Below are 24576 nucleotides of genomic sequence, written 5' to 3' on the forward strand. Positions count from 1 at the left end.
CTAAAATATCTATTTTTTTAGTTAATTTTCTTTGGGTGGTGGGGGGTTTAGGATTGTCCTTTAATCATATTCATTAATATTTCGAATCGACATCTCTTAATTCAAAGTTACCTTTGCTTTTCTAAAAGGCAATAATTGAAATCAAGTTTTACAATGCAGGCTAAGTGTGATATTTCTTTATACTATCTTAACGAAAGTAATTTGCAGACAATTATCACAAAAGTTGTTTACCTGGTCAACTTTTGAAATGCACATTTGGTAAAAGTCAATTGTCTGAGGCTTGTCATAGCTTCAAAGGCTCCATCCCACAGTTCCGACACTGGAGGCTCTTCATACAGATTAATTTGACTGAAACGACAAAAGTAATAATAATCAAAATAAAATTGATATAGAAGCTGGCTAATTAAAAGTATCAGCAAGACCAGTCCTAGAACACAAGAAATAAGTGGACTAAGAGAAAGAGATCTTTTAAGATAAGAGAAATAGAACTTTGTATTTACTTTTTACAAGCTTACAATCAACTCCCTTTGTCTATCAGGGTGGACTCGTCACCTCCCTTTGTCTATCAGGGTGGACTCGTCACCTCCCTTTGTCTATCAGGGTGGACTCGTCACCCCCCTTTGTCTATCAGGGTGGACTCGTCACCTCCCTTTGTCTATCAGGGTGGACTCGTCACCTCCCTTTGTCTATCAGGGTGGACTCGTCACCTCCCTTTGTCTATCAGGGTGGACTCGTCACCTCCCTTTGTCTATCAGGGTGGACTCGTCACCTCCCTTTGTCTATCAGGGTGGACTCGTCACCTCCCTTTGTCTATCAGGGTGGACTCGTCACCTCCCTTTGTCTATCAGGGTGGACTCGTCACCTCCCTTTGTCTATCAGGGTGGACTCGTCACCTCCCTTTGTCTATCAGGGTGGACTCGTCACCTCCCTTTGTATATCAGGGTGTACACGTCACCTCCCTTTGTATATCAGGGTGGATTCGTCACCTCCCTTTGTCTATCAGGGTGGACTCGTCACCTCCCTTTGTCTATCAGGGTGGACTCGTCACCTCCCTTTGTCTATCAGGGTGGATTCGTCACCTCCCTTTGTCTATCAGGGTGGACTCGTCACCTCCCTTTGTCTATCAGGGTGGACTCGTCACCTCCCTTTGTCTATCAGGGTGGATTCGTCACCTCCCTTTGTCTATCAGGGTGGACTCGTCACCTCCCTTTGTCTATCAGGGTGGATTCGTTTACACGTTTTTTCTCATACTACCCATTCTTGGATCAAGTTGAAATTGTGCACAATTAATCGTGGTCATCATTTATCAATAAATTAGTTCATCAATTACTGGAAATTAATTAATTTTGTTTAAAATAGAAAAAGAGGCGATGAACCTTCCAATACTGAGAGACCTAGAAGCCAATCGACGATCATTTCCCTTTTCTGATGTAAGCTCTGCTTCAAAAATGATGAAAGTATACCAAAAGTAGAGTCGTTACTGTTTAATGAGTCTACCAAAAGTAGGGTCGTTACTGTTTACTGAGTCTACCAAAAGTAGGGTTGTTACTGTTTACTGAGTCTACCAAAAGTAGGGTTGTTACTGTTTACTGAGTCTACCAAAAGTAGGGTCGTTACTGTTTACTGAGTCTACCAAAAGTAGGGTTGTTACTGTTTACTGAGTCTACCAAAAGTAGGATCGTTACTGTTTACTGAATCTACCAAAAGTAGGGTTGTTACTGTTTACTGAGTCTACCAAAAGTAGGGTTGTTACTGTTTACTGAGTCTACCAAAAGTAGGGTTGTTACTGTTTACTGAGTCTACCAAAAGTAGGATTGTTACTGTTTAATGAGTCTACCAAAAGTAGGGTTGTTACTGTTTAACGAGTCTACCAAAGGTAAGTTATTGTGATATTTAAAAAAAATATCAATTGTTTATCTACATAAAACAAAATACATAGAAGTTATAATGTTAAGGTCAATTATAATGACCATCAAGTCACTTTTTTTTTTGGGTGGGAGCGCCAAAGTAGGATAACAATGTTCATAAAAGCGCGAATAATATGACACTATGTGACTGCTTCATCCAAATAGAACAACAGAATCTGTTCATTGTTCCGGACTGACGACAACATGGGGTTACTTTGTGCAAGACATGGAATGTATGACTATATCATCAAATGTTACTAACTGTATGACTGTACCATCAAATGTGTTAGTGTTATTATGACTGTGAGTCAAAGCCAAGTTTACCTGTAACTACAGGTCATGTACAGGACAGCAGTCTTGGGTGTTGAGATGCTCTGAAGTATTGACCTGACCGCTGCGTTGTTGGGGGACACCAGCGATACTGTGCAGATCGTGTAATACTGAGGCAGTGAGCTCAATGTCTGAAATACAGGAACCAAAGATCTATATATATATATATGGAATAAAATAGTTACTAATTACTTGTATACATACTGCACTTCCTTATAGTATATAACCGAACACGAAACCAATTTACGGTATGCATCTATCTTAAATTGATTCCCAACATCAAGGGGGGTAACGCATTCTCAAAACATTCTACAACAAAATAGAATTAGTTATGTCCCTTATCACATACTAAACTAAATTTTTCTTCTAGAATGATATGAACGAGAAAATAAGATACTTTTAAGGAAAACATTTGCTACATGCTAGATACTTCAAAACTGAGCTATAAATAATTGTGATCACTACAGTTTCAACTCCCCTTATGTCCGAAACAATTTGTTTTCTTCCATTCTCAGCAACATTGAAGCGTTTGTGGTAGTTGAGAAACTGACGCTTCAAACTATCGATTCCCTGTCTCTATTATCTCCTAGACCAAACCTAACTATAATTAGCTATCAGCTTTTTTGAAGTATCCAATGGACAAACTATAATCGACGTATTTTAAAAAGGACGTTTGTTTAGCACTGTAGAAACAAACAAATTCTAAGTTCAACTGTTTGCAGACCAAAATAATTTCCATAGGAAGAATGCTTTAGACGTTCTGGTTATGGCATTGGAAGAAGTGAAAATTAATTTTAAAACAAATAGGAAGGTGAACTAACTAGCAGTAATAATGAAAAGTTATTAGGTCCACGATACTGCTTCATTGAGATATTCTAACAACAGCGATCTATTAAGTTGGGTCCACTGCTTAGTTTATGTACACATTTCAAAATCTCAAATCGTTCTCTTTTCGTTTTCTGACGTATTTCTTGACATTCTCTTATAGCGTCTCATCATTTTTACTATCGATTTTTTTCTCAATGTTACTGTATTTAAAATTTGTTTCAGGAATGTAGACCTGATCTTGCATTGTGGAAATCAAGAGCATGTGACTCTGATCATGAAACTTCCCCAAACAATAAGTGAGGGTGTTGGATTCTTTTCCTTATTTAACCTGCCAACAAGATTTGTTACTTAAACATCTGAACAAAAAAAAAAAAAAACTCACACTGTTGCTCCTGGGACAGTTGCATTCTAGCGGACAGTTGAAAGGTTCATAAGTGGTCGTTGGAACATTCTGCAACAACTCCAGTGAGTCAGCAAGCTGTAACCCTAGTGTGAGGCACACAGCAAGGATGTAGAGTTGGCAGCCACTCACGTGACCAACTGATACTCCCGCTGCCATACTGAAATAATATTTTGAAAAAAAACAAAACATTTACTCGTAGTTGACAACAATTAATAAGCACAAAATAAAATAAATTAAAAAAAAAAAAAGCTTATGGAAGGAGAATATTAAAGAGAGTTATCTGGTTAGTAATTCAAGAAACGCGTTAAATACGTCTGTTCAATAAAGAACAAAATTACTTTTGGTGTTTTTATCCATGTCCAGCAGTGGAATATCAGAAGTGATAAAATAATGTAACATTGATGTGGTCATAGAGCCGGTTATACGGCAGTGCAGACATTGTAGCCGCCTGGGGAATTACTCGTAAAAGAAGGCTCCTCTTACAAAAGCAAACATTAACATCTTCAAAAAGGAAATGAGCGTAATTGACAAGTAATCTGATGTGCCATTTCCCTAGAGTTATTTTAGTGTATTTTCCTTACAGTTTTTGTTTTATAAGTGTAGAGTCTTCACAACATTTCCTGCCCAGCGACTCCAACCCTTTAAATCCTGCCCTGGAAAGTAGCACTGAAGGTGATGCAGATAGAAATTTTTTTAAAAATCTTGTACAAAGATTAGACGCCCTGTTATTTCCTCGAGCACAATTCCACGTAAATATTTCGTTCTGTGGGCTGAAGCCATATTCCCGTCTATGTTTTTAAAACACTGAGATATCAACAACGCTTTACTCCTTGGTTACAATTCTCCAGTCGGACCAGAGACTATTGAAGGCAATCATTTAGCTTGCCCCCATAGGAGAACCAGAGGAAGAGATTGGTCAAGAAAAATTATTGTTGGGTTAAAAGAATAAAAAAAAATATTCGGAAATGGGGGGGGGGGAGACAGAAGGACATTGAAAGAGTGAGAGCCAATACAACTGCGTGTGAGTAAGGGTCTGCGCGTGCTTCGAGTGAGCAAGATCGAGAGTGCTTGATTGAACGGTGCTTGTCAGATAAATGGGGTCAGCTGCCCTAAGTGAACCATGGTACAAATCATTTCATGACCAGACCTTGACTAAAGCAATGTTTCACTCTTCGACCCCCTCTCCCTTCCCTCCCCACACCCCTCTCTAACATTAGTCCTGAGGTTGACATCGTGACACAGGCACTGACATTTTAGTTTCATTGACACAAATTCGCCATGGGAACAGAACTTGGACAGTGTTGATAACTGTATGGCCTACTTTAAGATCGTTATGTTTTGACAAAGCTTATATCAACTCACTCTGTCTGTCTGTCTACCTGGTCAAAAGTTTGCACACATTATTTCTCTCACATCCAATCTCGTATTAAGAAGAAATTGTGCACAATCATTTCTTTGACCTGACAAAACAGGTATCAATAAAAAAAAATAAAAGTAACCAATTAGTTAATTAACATTTGTTACTTAATTATTTTGTTTGGTATCTTGAACAAGGGAAATAAATCGTAATTGACAGATGTGGTGGTATAAGTTGAATTAGTCCCCATGTAAACATTCACCAAGATACCCTCTTCTTCCCCCACTCCTATCCCAACTGGTCCAGACAAGTGATAGTGACAGAAAGCTAAAAGCTAGACAAAAACCAGTTTGTACAAATATTTCTAATCGCGCAAGATTTATTATGTTCAGGGACAACTAATTAATCAACACACGACTGATCCAAACTAATTTATACAGTTACTCTAATATAAGCTTTTCTTTTTATTGTAAGTATTTTAGCGGCCACCGAAAGGGGAAAAGACGCTATTAGTTTTGTGTGGAATGTCTGTCCGTCCCGTTTAGATTTTGTAAACTAGAAAAGATAATGAAAATCGGACATCGTGATATTTTAGACCTTTCAAAGTTCTGATGCTACTTTTTTCTTTTCTGAAAGCGAAAAATCTAGTTTTTAAAATCACTTATGCAAGAATTTTTTTTTTCATAAAAACACACCACTTTTACAACTATTCACTATTAATAATAACAAACACTAGAGGCTATTTTGTAGGGGAGATCATTATTTACCATATTTCTTAAACATTTATGCAAATAGTTTTATATTTTTTTGTCCAAAATAACTTTTTTTTTTACATTTGTATTTCTAAATTAAGTAAGTTCTGTCATACTAATTAATACATTTATCTGAATAATTGGATTACTTTTTTTTAAAGAGAAAAGTTCTATTTAGTATGCATAGGACATAATTTAAAACAACAATTAATAAGTAGTTTTTCAAATTATCTCTTGAACTGCAGTGTGAAAATCTATGAATAGAACACACAAATATAAGGAAAAAAAATTTTGTAAGGAAATGTTTTTTTCTTGATGATTTAAATAAGAGATTGACACTTTACAAAACAATGAGATCAATTAGATATTCATTATAAGACATCAGTTAGGCCAGGGTCACATCTAACTTCACATTCACTTATACTTTCTTCTGCTGTTCTGCATAGCCACGTGTTAATCTAGTCACACATGTTAAATAGAGACTCTGTTATGTCATTGGTCTTCCTGGCTGATTCAGGCAATCCGTTCCACGCTCTACTGCAGGTAAACGTATTATGGTTAATTAAACGTCAAAGTAAAATGGATGCAATGCAGAATTAGCAGACAGTGGTAAATATAGTATAGTGATAGTCACAAATTAGCGTTGAAAGGAACCAAATCATACGTGAATGTTACCCACAAGCTGGCTGATATTTGAAGACAGCTGCGTAAAGAGACTCTACTAATAAATCATTGTAGACTGTACTCTTTTTGATATCAGAAGTGTAACTAGTTATATATTGTGTATTAAGGAGAGAATTCAACTTTTTAAATAAACCCTGCCAGACGTTAAATTTGGAAGAATGAGCAGACATTGTGATTACAGTAAGAATTATCGTATAATACTGTACAATATTGGATTATTTATCAATAGGTATGTAGTTTAAAGACTATTTTATTCTTGAAAGTGTTGGCAAGATTTTATTTTCAATCTTTGAAATCGTTTCAATCTTTGAGAAGTATCGATCGTGTGCAAAATTAATAATGACAGATCCAAAAGTGAAAAGATGTTCAACAGGACAATACATCAATACTAGCTCTAGTTCATCTACAATCTACATCGTCTGCTAAATATCGACTTGTCGTCTGTTACAAACAGAAGGAGATCAATTCACTGGCTTCAAGTTTCCATTAACAGTACTGGCGTACTTGTATCAAAGTACTGTTGTAGTTAATTGACTCTTCACTAATAGAGGTGAAAGAAAAAAGTCCCATTTGTAACTACATGATCAAAGTAACATAATAGCTGCTTCCAGAAAGTTCGGCTACATTTGCTTGCAGTAAACTAATAACCTCGAGCTTCACTGAGACCCCACTATTTGGGTCACGTGAGTGGGCGTGGCTGCCCTGCACAGTTCCAATAGTTCCTAACGAGCTACTTCTGTCCACTTATCATAAATAAGAATGTCATCCTCCAGTGTGGTCTCTTTACACTGACTGTAATTTGAGATCTGGACGTTGTCCATTCATCATCTCTCACAACTTCAAAAGCTCCTGTGAATGTGTGTTTGCTTTAGTGTCCACTGGCATGTGTGCGTGTATATAGAGCAGTGTAGTTCTTGTAACAGTTAACGTTTCGGTTGGAGAGCAGCTTCAGTGACAAGAGGGGCCCCTCCCTCTGTGCATGATTGTAAGTGTTAAGAAATGTCAAAGGACACGTTTAAACGGATAGACAACATTACACATTTTACATTATACAATTCTATTCGCCCTTATGACTTGATTCGGAGTGTAAGAGCGCCTGAAGAATAGACCTTTCTTTTTTTCTCTTTTAACAAATAAAAAATCATCACTAGTAATGAAGTTTGATAAGGCAATTGTTGATATAATGAATGTCAGATTGTCTATTTTTATATTTATATTTTTTTAAAGGCTCTTTGAAAAGTCTTTTTTTTTAGACAGATCAACACTTGTGACGAGAGGTTTAAAATCTACACATCTCCAGCCTCATATTAGAAGTGGAGACATTAGACGGCACTAACACCCGTTAGATCAATTGGGGGGGGGGGGGTAGTAAATGGAAAGTACTTGTTTAAAACATCCTGGTCAAATCATGGTAACAAATAGAACACATGAAAGCAGCTTTATTATGTTCATATAGCACACATGAAAGCAGCTTGAAAGCATCTTTTTGACATTTGTTGATTATTTATGTTTAAAAAAATAAACCTGTTTAAAAGACTAAGTGACATTTCCCTTGACAGCTCTCTGTTACACTCACAAGTACGGAATATAACATAAAATATGAATATTACAATAACATGATACATAACATATTTAGTACACACACACATACACAATAATATATATATATATATATAAGTGGGAGGGTTAGAAAAGACAATATATATATATATCAGAGGTTGAGAGGTGAATTTGGTGTAGGGGGAATAATTCAGTAAAGAGAATTTGACTGAATGTCGTCACTCTCCCATGGCACGAAGTTTTTGTTGTTGTTGTGACATGTCAGTTGGACGATTGTATGTTGTAACTTCCATTTAAAATTGTTGAGAGAGTCTTGATGTCCTGTCAAAAATATTGTCAGTGTCATGTCTCGTAATGACATAATACTACGTTAGGGCAAGAAATGATCAAAGATCTGAAAATTAAAAATTAAATGAGTCACAACTGGTTCTAAATTGTAAAGTGAAACAATCACAAGTACAACATCACTAAGCTATCAATATGATGTTCATCATTTTTTATACACAAAGGAAAGAAAATCTTTTTTTAAAAAGTCGTGTAAGAAGCAACTATCTTTAAATGGTCTCCCTTTGTCTCCTATTATTAAGAGGCCCGGGTACAATGACCCCTTTAAACGCCGTGGTAGCTCCGCCACTGGGGATGTCTTTAGCTTCGTGTAGCTCCCGCATTCCTCGCCTCATTGTGTCGTAGCGCCCTACACAACCAAACATATACAAACAAGAGTAAGGGGAATGCAGATTTGGCCTCCCCATGGGGTGAGCAATATCTGCGCGTCAGGCGCTCACTGAGCACAGATCTTTAGCTTCTATCTCCTCCTTTCTCTCTCTCTCTCTCTCTCTCTCTCTATGTGTGTGTTGTGTTTGGGTGCACTTTAACACAAAAGGAGTGATTGTGGACAAAAGAGAGAGGGCGCTTGACTTGGGGGGGGGGGGGAGTAGTTTGGCGGAGGATAACCGTGACCCCCCCCTCCGTCCCAAGTGCGTCCTCATTGACTGCACGGAAAATATAAATCACGTGACACTAGGTGAACGTGGCAGACGATTAGCTGTAATTAAAGATGGCGCCAATCTGGCAGAAGTGAACATTGGACAAAGGAGACGGTGTTTTGAAACAAAATTCTAGAAGTCAAATGGAACGTAATTAGAAAGATGTTATAGATTGAGAGAAATAGTCGAACAATTGGAAGTGAACAAAGATTTCGTTTCATTGCTTTTTGTTGTTTTTAGATTGGCCTGAACAGGAAGTTGCACTTAACACTTTTCCTTAGAATGAGCTTCGAGAGAAGTTGTCAATTGTTTTTAAGACACATGCTATAATTTTATTTTGGTTGGGGGGGGGGAGGGGTGAGAAACGTACGATGTATATGTAATTCTTGATTTTTAGCGGCCCCCGAAAGGGGGAAAAGACGCTATTAGTTTTGTGTGGAATGTCTGTCCGTCCGTTCCGTGTAGATCTCGTAAACAAGAAAAGATAATCAAAATCCGACATAATAATATTTTAGACCTTTCAAAGTTCTGATGCAACGGCTACTTTTTTTCTTTTCTGAAAGCAAAAATCTAATTTTTAAAATCACTTATGCAAGCAGTTTTTTTTCATAAAAATACACAACGTTTACAACTATTCACTATTAATAGTAACAAACACGGGAGGCTCTTTAGTAGGGGACGCAGTGGTGTACCATATTCGTAACATATTTATGCAAATGGTTTCAGATTTTTGTAAAAAAAAATTGTTTATTACATTTGTATTGTATTACATTTGTATTGCTAAGTTATGTAAGTTCTGTCATACTGAACTACTACATTTACATATACACACAAAGTTTTCTTTTTTTTTTAAAGAGAAAAAATCTATTTAGTATGCATATAAGTTGGACATAATTTAAAACAACAATTTATAAGTAGTTTTTTTATATTATATTGCGTCAACCGCAACATCACACAGTAGGCAGGATACAAAACTTTTTTACGGAAATGTTTTTTTCTTGAGGATTTGAATAAGAGATTGACTCTTTACAAAACAATTCAGGGCACTACACAAGATCTATCAACCTTCTTTCTCCATTCTTCTCTGTCATTTGTCTTTGATAGAATTTCATTCTGATGTCCTTTCTGAAAATATTGAAACCTGCCTTTTTACCTGCCTGGGTGGACCACTTCGGTGGCCGATTTTATGTTTGTGTTTTAACACAAACTGTCTTTGTAACCTTGTTTTTTTTTTACTTAAATAGGTTTAACTTCCTAAAATCGTCTCTTAAATACTAATTATATCATCTAAATATGTATAAAACGGACGCGATATGTAGACTCAAAATAGTGCTGGGAGTTAATAAAAAAAAAATTTCCCATTTGACCAGAGAAAAACCATTAGTAAAATCACTAAATTTAGAAGATTCAGAACTGAACACTAAAAAAAAAAAGTATCATTAATACACAAAACACTGAATCCTAACTTACACACACAGAAACACAACGTAATAGAAATCTCAGACTCAAAAACAAAGGCACAATTTCTTATTCCATATGCTAGAACAAATTCGTGCAAGTGCTTCTTCTCTCATGCCATGTCTGAATCAGTCAGGAAAACCAATAAAAACAAGAGTTTAAGTCTCTACTTATCATGAGCGGATACGTGTAGGACGTAATTATATTCTAGTTTGAAGGAACATGTATCATTTGTAAGATAAAATAAGAGAAGTGGCTTCAAATGTCAGCAGAGCCATGACGCAACGAAGTGTGTGTGTGTGTGTGTGACAAAAAAGGAAAAAAAAAAGGTGTGTGTCAACAATCACTACAACAAAGAAACTACACAGATTCACATTTGATTAACTTTCCCTGGATGGGCCACAAAAAGAGGTCATGTGACACGGGTCAAATCGCTGTGACCTAATTTCAGATTGGATTTGATCGTGAGCGTGAAAATGTTCTGTGTATGTGTGTGTGTGTGTGTGTGGGCGTGAGTGCTCATTGAAAAGATTGGTATTCTCTTTTGGCTAATAGTTTCTAGTCAAAGTGTCAGTCAACATTCTGCCAATTGTCACGTGGTATGGCATCCAGTGTCGTATACAGCTGACGGAGAGAGAAAAAAAAAGGGGGGGGGATAAAATATTACACTTTAAAATTGACTTTGACACTTTCAAGCGTTTGACTGCTATTTTGTATGAACATGAAAGCCAGCAAAATTTAAATCTACCCCCCCCCTCTTTTTTTTTTTGACTTTTCCTCAACCAAACTTTTGGTGTCCCAAAACATTTAAGGAAAAAAAGTATTATTTTTTTCTGTCAAGGATAAACAATAGAAGTATAGTGGTTGATAGTCCTCTTTGTTATGGTGTGTGTGTGTGTTTCTATGGTAACGGTGGGAAGAGGTTAGTGATTGTTTGCGAATAATGCAACATAGGTGGCATTGTCGTCATTGGTCTTAGTAATTTTTGCGGTCCGCCTAGGTAATTTTTGCGGTCCGCCTAGGTAATTTTCTTACTGTCCACTAAGTAGGTAATAATTGTGGTTGTTGTTTCTCGGTCGTTGCTTTGTAGCCCCAAACATCTAGTACAACTAAACACAAAATAGGCGAATGAAATTAATTAATGTAGAAGTTACAATAAAAACTGTACAAGGGGAACTATGCCATGAATCTTGCACTGAGCCTATAGATGGAAATACTTTCATCTTTATGAAAGCTGCAAGCTACTGAATGATTCGTTTCACCTGGCTCTAACATTAGTATGATAAACAGAAGACTATATAGAATTCACTGATTTAAGTTATTCCACACAGGTCAAGGTCAGTCTCACGTCACAGAGCACTGGATGACCTTAATAAAGCTTTTGTTACAAGTTTGAGAGGAAGGAAGGGTAATCCAAGCCAACTGGCCTACGAGTGTGTGTGTTTGGAGATGGCAAGCTAAGACAATCTTGTCAAGTGTTATAAGTCATTTGTATTTGTGGCTTTTATTGGGCGCTTTGTGTGTGTGGGGGGGGGTAGAGGACTGGGCAAAAAGAAAAGTGTCATCTTAAGAGATGCATTACAGATGGTTGAAAAAAAAGGGGGGGGGGGGGTACAGAGCTGGTCCACTACATGAGTCAGACTTCTTCAGAGAAATGTTCTTACTCTGTTGTAGTGTTTCAACCCCCCCCCCCTTAAAAAATGCAGAGCTGGTGAAAACACAAACACACTATGTGGATCGATGAATGTATTCCCAATGAGTACTGCCAGAGTTGCCTTTGTGTCGCTCACAACAACCTTGTGGCTATGATCAATGCATGTCAGCCAGTGAAATCTCATTTACAATCATGCTGGTCAAGAGATATTTGCACTGACGACGTGAACCAGCGGTTCTTAAACCTTGAACTGCTTGAAACATCATATTCAAAGTGACATAATCACATTACCTTCTGAAGAGACAATCATATCATCCTATAGAGTGACATAATCAATCATCTAATAGAGTGACTTAATCATATCATCTTATAGAGTGACTTAATCATATCATCTTATAGAGTGACTTAATCAAATCATCTAATAGAGTGACTTAATCATATCATGTTATAAAATGACACAATGATATCAGTTTATATAGTGATATAATCATATCCTCTTATAGAATCTAATAACGCCGTCTATCCTTTTTTTTCCTTCCTGATATTGTTAACTTTGTGTATGTGTGTACTTAGAGTGATTCCCCTTGAGAAAGAAGTTAATGTTAATTCTAGTTTGTTAATTACAATGAGTCTGGCTACAGCCGTAGAGTGGACATCGCATAATTGAACAAATGAAACATTTTCAGAAAGTAGAAACGTCTAGGTCTGTGTACTAGACATCGGGAGGTGGCGTGGGTGCGGGAGGTGGCGGAGGTGTGGGCCGCACCGGATGACACCAACACTAGTTACGCCACTGCTAGTGCTCGCGTCCCTCACTTCACGTCTGCTGAATCCTTAGAAAATGGCAGCGTTAAAACTAAAACATCCTCCATGGTTTCAGCTCAGTCTGGACACTCATTCTCCTTACTAAATTGACCATTTCTTTGATCCAAAAAGTTCTCATTACGACCTTTAGAGGCACCGTGCACTCGCTTCTCTTTCCTTACAAAACTTGTACACGCTTTGACTACGAGACCAACTAGACGTAATGCATTTCAAGTGTCCCCCAAGTCTAAACTTCTAAAACACTTCAACATGTCAAAAATACAAATCATTCAAGGAAATTATCTTTTTAGTATCATTAGATGTGGCTGTTAATTCATGGACAAAGTAGCTCTCCTTTGAAGCAGGTTCAGAAAAGCTTTAAAAAAAAAAAAAAACCAAGAAGAGAATAAAAGAAAAATTAGGATAGAAAAAAAACCACACAAGAAAACAGTGGAGTTCACTACTCGCCATTTCCTCGTTGGCTTGACATCAAAAGGAAACGCGTTTACTCTTCCTTGGTATCGAGTACCAGGCGTGCAAACAAAAGAATCCGATAAATTGTTCTCAAGTTATTCGCTTTTAGGATCGAGCTTGAAGTATCGGCTCCATTAAATAGCAGGATCGTGTCTGCTTGCAGCGCTTTGTGGCGGAGGAGGGGGGGGTGTAGGTTAGCGCTATGAGCCAGGGTCAGTTAATATTACCCATGAGTATTTGCTCCTTGTTCAATTAGTCCGTCACTATGGCAACAGATTCTTGTTTAAACTTAAACATAATAAGTTGTTTCTGATGTTTCATTGAAGAGAGAGAGAGAGCGGAGAGAAAGGGAGACAATTTCCCCCCGAAACTTTATCTAAACACTTAATAACGTAATTGGTTTGTTATAAATTGTTATGACTGAATTCTAAACCTCTGGCAGTTAACTTAACAATTTCATATACTTACAGGAGACATAAACACAAGGATAAAAATGGACGTGTGTGTGTGTGTGTGTGTGTGTGTGTGTGTGTGTGCTGTATTAGAATCGTTAATCAATCAGGTGCAAAGATAGAAAATTGTGGTAGCGATTAAAACACACACACACACACACAAGAAAAAAAAAAGAAATAGTGAAAGAGAGAGAGACAAGGTGTGTCTGGTGATGAAAGAGAGAGAGACAAGGTGTGTCTGGTAATGAAAGAGAGAGAGACAAGGTGTGTCTGGTAATGAAAGAGAGAGGCAATGTGTGTCTGGTAATGAAAGAGAGAGACAAGGTGTGTCTGGTAATGAAAGAGAGAGACAAGGTGTGTCTGAAATTGAAAGACCGACAGATAGATAACAAGAGAGAGGGAAGAGAGCAGGATAAATGGTGTGTCTTGTGAAAAGAGAAAAATACAGCGACAGAGAGAGACAGACAGACAGGAAGATATCAAGAAACAAAGAAGGAGAAAAGGTGTGTCTTGTAATGAAAGAGACACAGACAATAAAATAAGAGAGTGAGAGAAAAAGTGAGTGTGTTCATGAAAATGACAAGTTATAATAACAAATTATTTTATTCTATTCTGATAAGCATCCATTCAAATTCTAGCTTTTTAAAGCACAGTTACGGACGCGCATCTGGTCCCATGAAATACTGTACTGCTGCTAAACCTTTGGACTCACAGACAAAATAAACTTAAAAGAGAAATTGCATTCATCTAGAGAAATAGTAAGTCCATAGTTTTCTATAAGAGCTTAAAAGTTGAAAGATGAAATGTATTTTTACATTGTTATTGTCCATTCTTTATTTCTTCCCAGCGTGACGCCCTGCATATAACTTCAGCCTATGTTCCATGTTACAACATAACTTCTGCCTATGTTCCATGTTACAACATAACTTCTGCCTATGTTCCATGTTACAACATAACTTCTGCCTATGTTCCATGTTACAACATAACTTCTGCCTATGTTCCATGTTACAACATAACTTCTGCCTATGTTCCATGTTACAACATAACTTCTGCCTATGTTCCATGTTACAACATAACTTCAATGTCGTAAATTTATTAATGTTTTTTTTTTAACTATTTACCTTAGTGTAGAAAGAGACTATTGAAAGACATGAAAGAGCATTGACAATCTTTTTACTTCGGTGATTGCTTCAACTGGACGCCAACAAATGTGACAGTAAAAATGAAAGCAAGAAATGTACATAAAGAAAGAAGCTGTGGATGTTGCAGTGGAGGTTCAAACGAAAGCTACAAAGGCGCCATTCAATGTCTTATTTGTTGAGCAGCGCCCTGCAAGCGCCCTCTCCACACGCCATCACCTCGTAATTACGCAAGCTTGTGTTGGATCAATTGATGAGCGGTGGGAAGTGATTGAGTCTACAATCAAGATTGTGCAGTCCTACAGGATTGAATTCACGTGAAAACTTTCCCCGTTTTAATTGACATGCATTTTATTAACCAAAGCACTCAAACAGTTTGATATTGAAAGAAATTGAATGTGCCTCTTTTTTGTTTGCTTTATTATAAATAATGTTTTATATTTGTGTACACATTTAGAATAAACAGGCTACAATTTTTATTTCTAATGGATAGATATATCACATACTTTGTGACAGCACATAAGTTTCGTCCTTGTCTAATTATGACACTTTGTGCCATGAAAAATAAATATTTTAAAAGGAAGTAAATATTTAGTTAATATACACTTTAATGGTTTTGCTTATCTGAATTAAACGTGATAAGATTATTTAAATTAACTCATCAGATGTGTTGTAAGATTTCTAAAAGATGTAACCTTCTTTTAAATTCTTTTTATTTGTATCTAAACAGATTTGAAACGCCAGAAACGTTTTCTTGCATACTTAACAGAAGAAACACATTCTTCTAACCTAAAGCTCATTATTTATACTATTAAAAAAGGGCGTTCTCAATAATGTTGTACTTGAAAAATATTCTAGTATGAATTTATAGGCCCTTAATACATTGCAGATAAAACCGATTTTTTCCTTGAAAAGAAAAGATAACCCACATATTTAGATTTTGGCTTTGAGAATTGCCGACGAAAAAAAAATATTCCATAAATAATATTCAATCAAATTAAAGTATAAATTGTGAGTTATAGTCCCAAATTTATTTAACTAGAAAAATATCAGATTGAGTAAAGGTTGGAAAAAGACTATGAAAATACCATTAGGGTTTAGAACTCATCTCAATCGTGACTCTTATACTGTTTGAATTCTAACTTTTCAATGCAAAGTCTTTCTTGCAATAATTAAGATACAATAATGTGAAATTACATAAACTCTGTCTGGAAATGGGAGGGGCGGTAGAGTGAAAACGATTAATCCTTTAATAATTTCTGCTAAAGATTGCATTTGGCATTAAAGAATAGGGGTGGGGCGACTCGATATAAGAGTTTAATTTATAGTATATATAAATTATATTAGTGACAGATTTTTTTATTTTGTAATTCTTAACTATAACACAAACAGAATAAGTATTGATTTGTCCAATGGGGGAAAGGCGATTGCATGTATCGCCCCTCCCACCTGGTACAACCCTTTTTCATTTAAATTTACTAATGATAAAATTTGAGAGTAGAGTGTGGTGCGACATAATGTACAATGGGTTCACATATCAATACGTAGTTTATTTTATATAGATATTCAACTAATTTTGTTCACAAACTATGATTCTCCATAAAAATAGGACCGCCCCCCCCCCACTCAGAGGACTAGAGTGAGGAGGGCAGTACATGCAATCGCCCCCCCCCCCCTTTCAACCCACCGAATCGGCCAAAATACCAGAATGGGAGCGACATAATATACAATTTATATATTAATTCAACTAATTTTGTTCACAAAATATGATTTCTCCATAAAAGTAGGACCGCCCTCCACTCAAAGGGTTTAGGTGGGAAGGGCAGTAGAGGTATTCGCCCCCCCCCCCCAATCGGCAAACAGGGAACGACATAATATAAAGTTTGGTTGAAATATCAATAAGAAGCTTTAAACATATAGATATGTAATTGATTTTGTTAGCAAGCTGTGATTTCTATAAATAAATTGGTACCATCGCCCCCTCCCGACCCCACCAAATCGCCAACATACTAGAGGGGGGGGGGGCGAAATAATCTAAAAATAGGTTGAAATATAAATAATTAGTAAATATTATTAACATAAGTAATAAATTCGTATACAAATTGTGTGAATTCTATACTAAAATTCGTCTGCTTCGGGGGGGGGGGGGGGGCAATCGCTCCTACCGCCCCCCCCCCCTTTCCAGATCCGCCAGTGACCGACACACTAACTCTGCAAGTGAGATCCTTACGAAAATAAAAAATTGTATTCTTTGTTTCAAACTTACTAATTCAGCTTATACCACCACTTCAGTCAAGTACATTTTTTCCCTTGTTCGAGATACCAGAGAAAATAATTAAATACCAATCGTTAATAAACTAATTGGTTAATTTTTTAAATTGTTTCTTGTGTTCTCAGGTAAAAGAAATAATTGTGTGAAATTTCTGCTTGATCCGAGATTGGGTGTAGCTATTTTGAACCAAGGATAACATAGACCTTCAACGATACCAGAGCAATCTAAAGCTGAGGATTTATTGACTGACTGGAGTGAATATACAAGGATGATTTGATTTGATTTTTGATTTGAGGCACATCGGCACAATTTAGGCCATGTCGTGCCTGCAGTTCCTTAAGGACTACTCTCTCTCTAAACAACAAGGGCCAGATTCTATACAGTCATATAATTAAAATCAAGGTCTATTCACAGTTAAAATAGTAAAGGTAGTAAAAATTTAAATATTTGGTAAAAATCTAATGTAAATAGTGCATGTTCACAAATTCAGAAATCAGATCTTCGTAGATAGCCCCATTTCCCGAATAAAGCCCAGTACCTTCCCAGGGTCGACATTATTAAATAGTGTTTTTAGATTAGTGGCTCTAAAATATTTCGCCCTGACATCCTGGTATCTGGGGCAATCAACGAGGATATGTTCCACGGTGAGGCGAGAGTCACAGTACTCGCAAAGTGGGGGCTCCTCTCTCTTCAGTACAAAAGAGTGCGTGATGTAGGTGTGGCCAATCCTAAGTCTGGACATGGTCGTGCTACCACGCCTTGTCAGGCCCTTAGATGTGGGCCGCCACCTGACATCCGCCACAATCTGCCTGAGTTTACTGTGAGTCTCAGCCTCCCATCGGTTCTGCCACTCTCGATAGGTGGCAGAGGCAATACTTTGTCTCAGGTCCGAGTAGGGAATTTGGGTTCCTGACACCGCATGATTTAGGGCTCTCTTTGCTTCTCTGTCTGCGGCTTCGTTTCCCTCAATGCCAACATGGGAGGGGACCCAGATGAAGGTGACATCCCTACGGTCGGCTGTTATTTGGTCCAACAGCTTCAGGTTCTTATGTACCAATGGGATGTCAGTCTTCATCCGCCCCAAAGCTTGCAATGCAGATTTGGAGTCGGAGCAGATTATAAATTTACTCCTTTCTGATGCTTTTACGGCCATAAGTGCAAGCAATATTGCGTGCAATTCGGCCGTAAAGATGGAGCAGCCATCGGGGAGTCTACGGGAGATTGTTTTGTTCCGAAAGGAGCAGGCACACGCGACCTTTCCCTCCATTTTGGATCCGTCTGTGCAGATGGTGCCACAATCTCCGTAGCTCTCCTGCAGTTCCCTAAAGTGGACTTGTAGTATGCTTGGGTCTGTATTTTCTTTTTTGAAATTGAGGAGGGATAAATTTAATTTGGGTTTATTCATTAGCCAGGGAGGGTTCTGAGGGGTTTCTATTTTAGAGATTTGGTCAATGGGTGGGGTTAAATTTTGGATGGGTTCTCTCATTCGAAGGCCCAACGGCTGTATGACGTTAGGCCTTCGATTGTATAATTCTACCTCTGTGGGGTTAAATATGGAGTCAAAAGCAGGGTTCGTGGGGTTGGATTTTAGCTTGACTATATACTGCATTGCAAGCTTTTTCATTCTTATATCCATGGGGAGTTCTCCAGCCTCCACATGGATACTTGGGATAGGTGATGTACGAAACGCGCCGAGACAGAGACGCAGGGCAGCATTTTGTATTGGTTCCAGTATTTTTAGGTACGACTTCCTTGCTGCTCCATATATTATGGATCCGTAGTCTAGCTTGGATCGAATTAGACTCCGATAGAGCAGCAGCAAGGTATCTCTGTCAGCTCCCCAGTCCGTATGGCTGAGTACTCTTAGTATGTTTAATGACTTTTGGCATTTCTTCTTAAGTTCCTTAATGTGGGGGAGAAAATTAAATTTGGAATCTAAGGTGAGGCCTAAAAATTTTGTAGTTTTCACGACAGGGATCTTCTTTTTGTGTATAAATAGTTCAGGGTCTGGGTGTAGTCCCCTTAGATTACAAAAATGCATACTAACTGTTTTGGAGTCTGAGAATTTGAAACCATTATAGTTTGCCCAACCCTGAATTTTGTTTAAACATAACTGTAATTTTCTTTCTAAGGTGTTCATGTTTTTCCCATAAGTGAGAATGACAAAGTCATCAACATACAAAGAGCACTCTATGCCAGAGGGCAGCGCATTTATGATGCTATTTATTTTAATGTTGAACAGGGTGACTGACAGAATGCTGCCCTGGGGTACACCCATTTCCTGGTCATGAGTGTCAGAAGCGGAGTTGCCCACTCGAACCTGAAATTTTCGATCTTTCAGGAATTCCTCCACAAAACGGGGGAGGTGTCCCTTAAGCCCCATAAGCGCCAGGTCACGTAGAATGCCATGTTTCCAGGTTGTGTCATAGGCCTTTTCTATATCGAAGAATACAGCTACTAGATGTTCTCTTCTGAGTGATGCATTTCTAATATAAGCTTCCAGTCTTACCAGGTGGTCAGTTGTTGTCCGCCCCTGCCGGAATCCGCACTGGTAGTTTGAGATCACTTTATTCCTTTCCAGGTACCAGACCAGCCTACTGTTAATCATTCTTTCCATGGTTTTGCAGATGCAGCTTGTTAGTGCTATTGGTCGATAGTTAGCTGGGTCAGAGCTGTCTCTTCCCGGTTTAGGTATCGGTATAACTGTGGCTTTCCTCCAGCTGTTTGGGAAAGCGCCTGTTTGCCACACACAGTTATAGACCCCTAGCAGGACTGCCAATGAGGGTTCGGGAAGGTGCTTGAGGAACTGGTAATGGATTTCGTCTTCTCCAGGCGCTGTGTCATGTGACTTGTCCAGCGATTCCCTCAGTTCCTCAAGCGAGAACGGTTTGTTGTAGTCTTCATTGTTCTCTGACCTGAAATCAATGGGGTGTCTTTCCTCCCTGGTTTTGACTTTTTGGAACTCTGGCGTGTAGTGTGCAGTGGATGATTTTTCTGCTATTGAGGATGCAAGGCAGTCAGCTATTTCTCTGGGGGACGTGACAGTTCGTCCTTGGTTTTTCAAATGCCCTATTGCATTTGATTCTTTCCCTTTGATTCGCCTTACTGCCTTCCAAACCGCTCTAGCAGAAGTTTTGGCATCCAGACTGCCGACAAAACTTCTCCAGGAATTCCTTTTGGCTGACCGTATGGTTTGTCTAGCCTTTGCTCTAGCTATCCTGAATAGCTTTAGGTTTTCCTGGGAAGGATTCTTTATAAATGCAGCCAGTCGTTTTTTCCTATCACCAATAGCACTTTTGCAAGCTGTATCAAACCATGGTTTGCTAGGCCGTTTTGGATTTGCAGAGGTTAGGGGTACAACTTTCCTGGCTATACTTAGTAGCTTGCTAGCAAAGGTATCAGCTGGGTTCTGTTCATGGAGGATATTTTCTGTGATATCCTCAGAGCATCTTTTTTGGAATTGTTCCCAATCGGCCTTATTCAGTTTCCACCGCTGAGGTCGTCCCAATGAAGGGAGATTGTTAGTAATGATGATTGGGAAGTGATCACTTCCCCGTAGATCATTGCTAACTGACCATTTAAAATCGTCCAGAAGTCCGGGGACGCATACGGTGAGGTCAATGCATGTGAATGATCCAGTTCCTGGGTGCAAGTAGGTCGGTGATGCATCATTAAGTATGCATAAATCATGTTGGAGGAAGATATCCTTCAGCATACGACCTCTTGTGTCGGTATTGTTGGATCCCCACATGGTGTTATGGGCATTGAAATCCCCAAGGATTAAATAAGGCCGGGGGAGTTGTTTCAATAGGTCCTCCATGTCTGTTCGGTTTAATGGAGCGCCTGGTGGTAGATACAGGCTGCAGCAAGTGATAACCTTGTGAAGGGTTATCCTAGCTGCTACGGCCTGTAGTGTGGTCTGTAGTTCTACCCTCTCATGGGGGATGCTATCCTTCACAAGGATACAGACTCCACCTGATGCTCTCTCTGCATCCTCAACATTCTTGGTGTAAGCACGGTAGCTTCGGAAGCTGATGCAATCTTTCAGAAATGTTTCCTGTAAGCAGACAGCTACAGGAGTCTCAGAGTCCATCAGTAGCTGCATTTCCTCGTAATTGGCCTTGAGGCCTCTACAATTCCACTGTACAATTCTGGAATCCATGGCTTATTCTAGATGACCTACTTGGAGCTATTTGGCCTTGGGAGGCCCCCGGAGGGGTTTCCCTTTATTCCAGTGACCTTGGTATTTTTATTCTTGGGTTTGGATGGAGAGGAGGACAACCCCCTTTTGGGGGAAGTCTTTCTCACTGGAGAGGGGAGATCCCTCTGGTTAGAGCGGAGGTTATTTCCTCCTCTCTCACCTCGGGCATCCTCTCCGCTTTGATTTCTCCCCTTAGGGAGTTGGTCAACCTCTAACTCGGTAGAGGTTGGGGTGTCTGGCTGGGTTCTCTGAGGAGAACCTGTGTCAGACATGATGTCTCCGGGTTCTCACGGAGTATTGGTTTTGACATGCTGCTCAGTCTCCATGCTCTCATCAGCGAGCACAGAGAACCTGTTCTTTAGCATGACAACAGGGCTTCTTGTTTCTTCAGAGGTGTGTTCTTTGGCGGTGTTTTCTTCTGAGTTGGGGGAGGAGGAGGGGGTGGTGGGGTCAATGTGTCTATCTGTGTGGCTATGGATCTTCCTTTCTTAGCAACAGCCTGGGCGTAGGTCTTTGTCAAGCCGAATTGGCCCTTGGGTAGGGCCAGTACAGCCGATTTCGCCTGGCTAAAGGTACATCCGTTTCTTGCCTTGTACTCCTGCACGGCAACCTCCTGTTTCCACACAGGGCAGTCCTTGGAGTAGGCTGAGTGGCCAGCTGAATATACAAGGATGTTGAAGTGAATATCAGGCTACTGATTGGACGATTTGAAAATATTTTGTGTTACGAGTAAGCCAATCAGACTCGTGGTTTCTAAAACATGATTGATTTCTATCGAAACATTGGTTGGACTTCTCTTCTCCTCAAACGCCTGAAGGTCACAGAAATAAATCTCATGTTTTTAACATTACTATCATAATCAATTATTTTTTCTAAATTTAATGTAGGCCTATATAGATTTCTACTTCTAACAGTATTGACTATTAATATTTCATGACAACACACATTTATACAGTATAATGGATGATATTTATAAAGCAATCTTTATTTTGGGGCATATGTGTTGCATATACTGGGAACCTTACAGTGAATCAAATTATATCTCATCTCATACATTATGCCTGTCAAACATACCTGTCAAACACCGGTATGACGCATAGTGGCACTAATACCTTGGTTATTAATTGAATCAATAGGTCAAGTTCCGTAACTCTCCCAAATACTCGGTGATCACCAATACTTCTCCATCGTGTTTTTGCTTTGACAGGGAACATAACTCTTGGGTAAACACTGACGTTTGAACAGAGTGGTCTAACTCGGGCTAGCGGACAACTGGTTCATCTCCCCAACTTTGAGTTAAATCAAATACGAAATTATTGCTCTGTAGAGGTATGTTGTAATTAGATACAGGCAGGGCCGGACTTAGGCCACTGAAACCTATGCAGTCGAAGTGGGCCCCGCACTTTCATAGGCCCCGCGCTAGTTCTAGGAGTAAATTATTAAATTAAAACATGTCACGGTTGCAGAAAAGAGTGTGGGACAACATATTGCTGACTAACAATACTAAAGCCCTAGTCTACCGGACTGTGTGATAAGCACTTTGCTATACGGAAGTGAAACATGGTCAACCTACTCATGGCAGGAAAAAAAGCTGAATGTCTTCCACCTCCGATGCCTAAGGCGGATCTTTAAAATAAGGTGGCAAGATAAGATAACCAATGAGGAAGTGCTATGAAGAGCAGGATGCCAGGACATTCGCTCTGATATCAGCAGTAGACGCCTTTGCTGGCTTGGCCACATTCGTAGAATGCCAGTAGGTGGACTTCCACAAGACATTCTGTATTGCGATCTAATAGAAGGCAGGAGAGCCGCTGGTCGCCCACTTCTACGGTATATAGATGTATGCAAACGCGACATGAAGTTCTTCAAAATCGACACTAGCAGCTTGGAAAAAGTAGCACTATATAGATTCACATGGAGAGAGAAGATAAAGAAAGGTTCCCGGATTGCAGATGCCATACACAACAGAAGCAGAAAGGGTGAAAATACACCGGCGCCTGTTGATTATATATGCCCAACCTGCGACCGCAGCTGTGTATCAAGGATTGGCCTCTATAGTCACACAAGAAGTTACAGAGGAAAGATATTTTCTCTCGAGACGTAAAATGCCACAGATAACTTATATATAATAACATGTTTTGTGCAGCTTCCAGGGACTAGTGGAACTCTCTTGTATTTGCAAAATATACAAAAATAGTTTTATAAATCTCCTGAAAACTCATACAAATCTCCTGAAAAACAGACAAAATTGTCATTCTGGGGTGCCAATCCTACGTGCGACAAAAAAAAAAAAAAACGGCATTGTCCGCTTTCATTTAATAAAAATTTATTGTAAAGACGAATGTATTTTCTAATACAAAATCTTAATGTTGACATTATGCTTATCGCTTCCCAGACTAGGCCCCGCGCAATCCATTTCGCATAGGGCCCCGCGATTGCTAGGACCGGCCCTGGATACAGGCACAATGTGCAAGAAGGAGAAACGTTCCACGAACTCATATGTACAGCCAGGTGGTGGCGAGCATTCGTGTCCTGTTACTGGACTCACAAAGACCAAAGTGTCCTGTTACTGGACTCACAAAGACCAAAGTGTCCTGTTACTGGACTCACAAAGACCAAAGTGTCCTGTTACTGGACTCGCAAAGACCAAAGTGTCCTGTTACTGGACTCACAAAGACCAAAGTGTCCTGTTACTGGACTCACAAAGACCAAAGTGTCCTGTTACTGGACTCACAAAGACCAAAGTGTCCTGTTACTGGACTCGCAAAGACCAAAGTGTCCTGTTACTGGACTCACAAAGACCAAAGTGTCCTGTTACTGGACTCACAAAGACCAAAGTGTCCTGTTACTGGACTCACAAAGACCAAAGTGTCCTGTTACTGGACTCACAAAGACCAAAGTGTCCTGTTACTGGACTCGCAAAGACCAAAGTGTCCTGTTACTAGACTCACAAAGACCAAACCGTCCTGTTACTGGACAAGCAGGCAGCCCCGTAGACCTCAATCTTCTTATATATAAATAGAGGGAAGGGGGGTAGATAGAAAGAGAATGAAAGAGATAGAGATACAGACGCGAAGCGAGTCAAAGACAAAGAGAGAGATGCTGAGACAAGAGAAAGAAAGAGAGAGAGAAAGAAATATACAAAGACAAAGAGAAAGCGAAAGAGACTTTATGAAAAAAAGAAGAGAAAAAAGAGACAGGAATGGCCAACAGTTTTTTTCCATGTCCGAGTCTCGATGCCCTCCAGAAATAAAAGGCATATAATTGACCTTATTAAAATGTTTTGATGGGAGTTTTGACGTGGTGGCTCTATGC

General features: G+C 39.0%; 1 protein-coding gene across 5 annotated transcripts in view; it reads right to left on the reverse strand.

Annotated features, from left to right (window-relative positions):
- The window catches only part of LOC106069664 (toll-like receptor Tollo), a 95762-nt gene that overhangs the window by 7187 nt on the left and 63999 nt on the right, over positions 1-24576 (reverse strand). For all 5 annotated transcript variants that reach the window (XM_013229365.2, XM_013229366.2, XM_013229364.2 and 2 more), the window contains 3 exons: positions 3448-3625; positions 2232-2368; positions 232-348 (listed from right to left, as the gene is read on the reverse strand). In XM_013229365.2, the coding sequence (XP_013084819.2) occupies positions 232-348; positions 2232-2368; positions 3448-3624 (431 nt within the window). In that variant the 5' untranslated portion in view covers position 3625. The remainder of the gene's footprint in view (positions 1-231; positions 349-2231; positions 2369-3447; positions 3626-24576) is intronic.

Source organism: Biomphalaria glabrata, chromosome 6, assembly GCF_947242115.1.
Source record: "Biomphalaria glabrata chromosome 6, xgBioGlab47.1, whole genome shotgun sequence".
NCBI lineage: Eukaryota > Metazoa > Mollusca > Gastropoda > Planorbidae > Biomphalaria > Biomphalaria glabrata.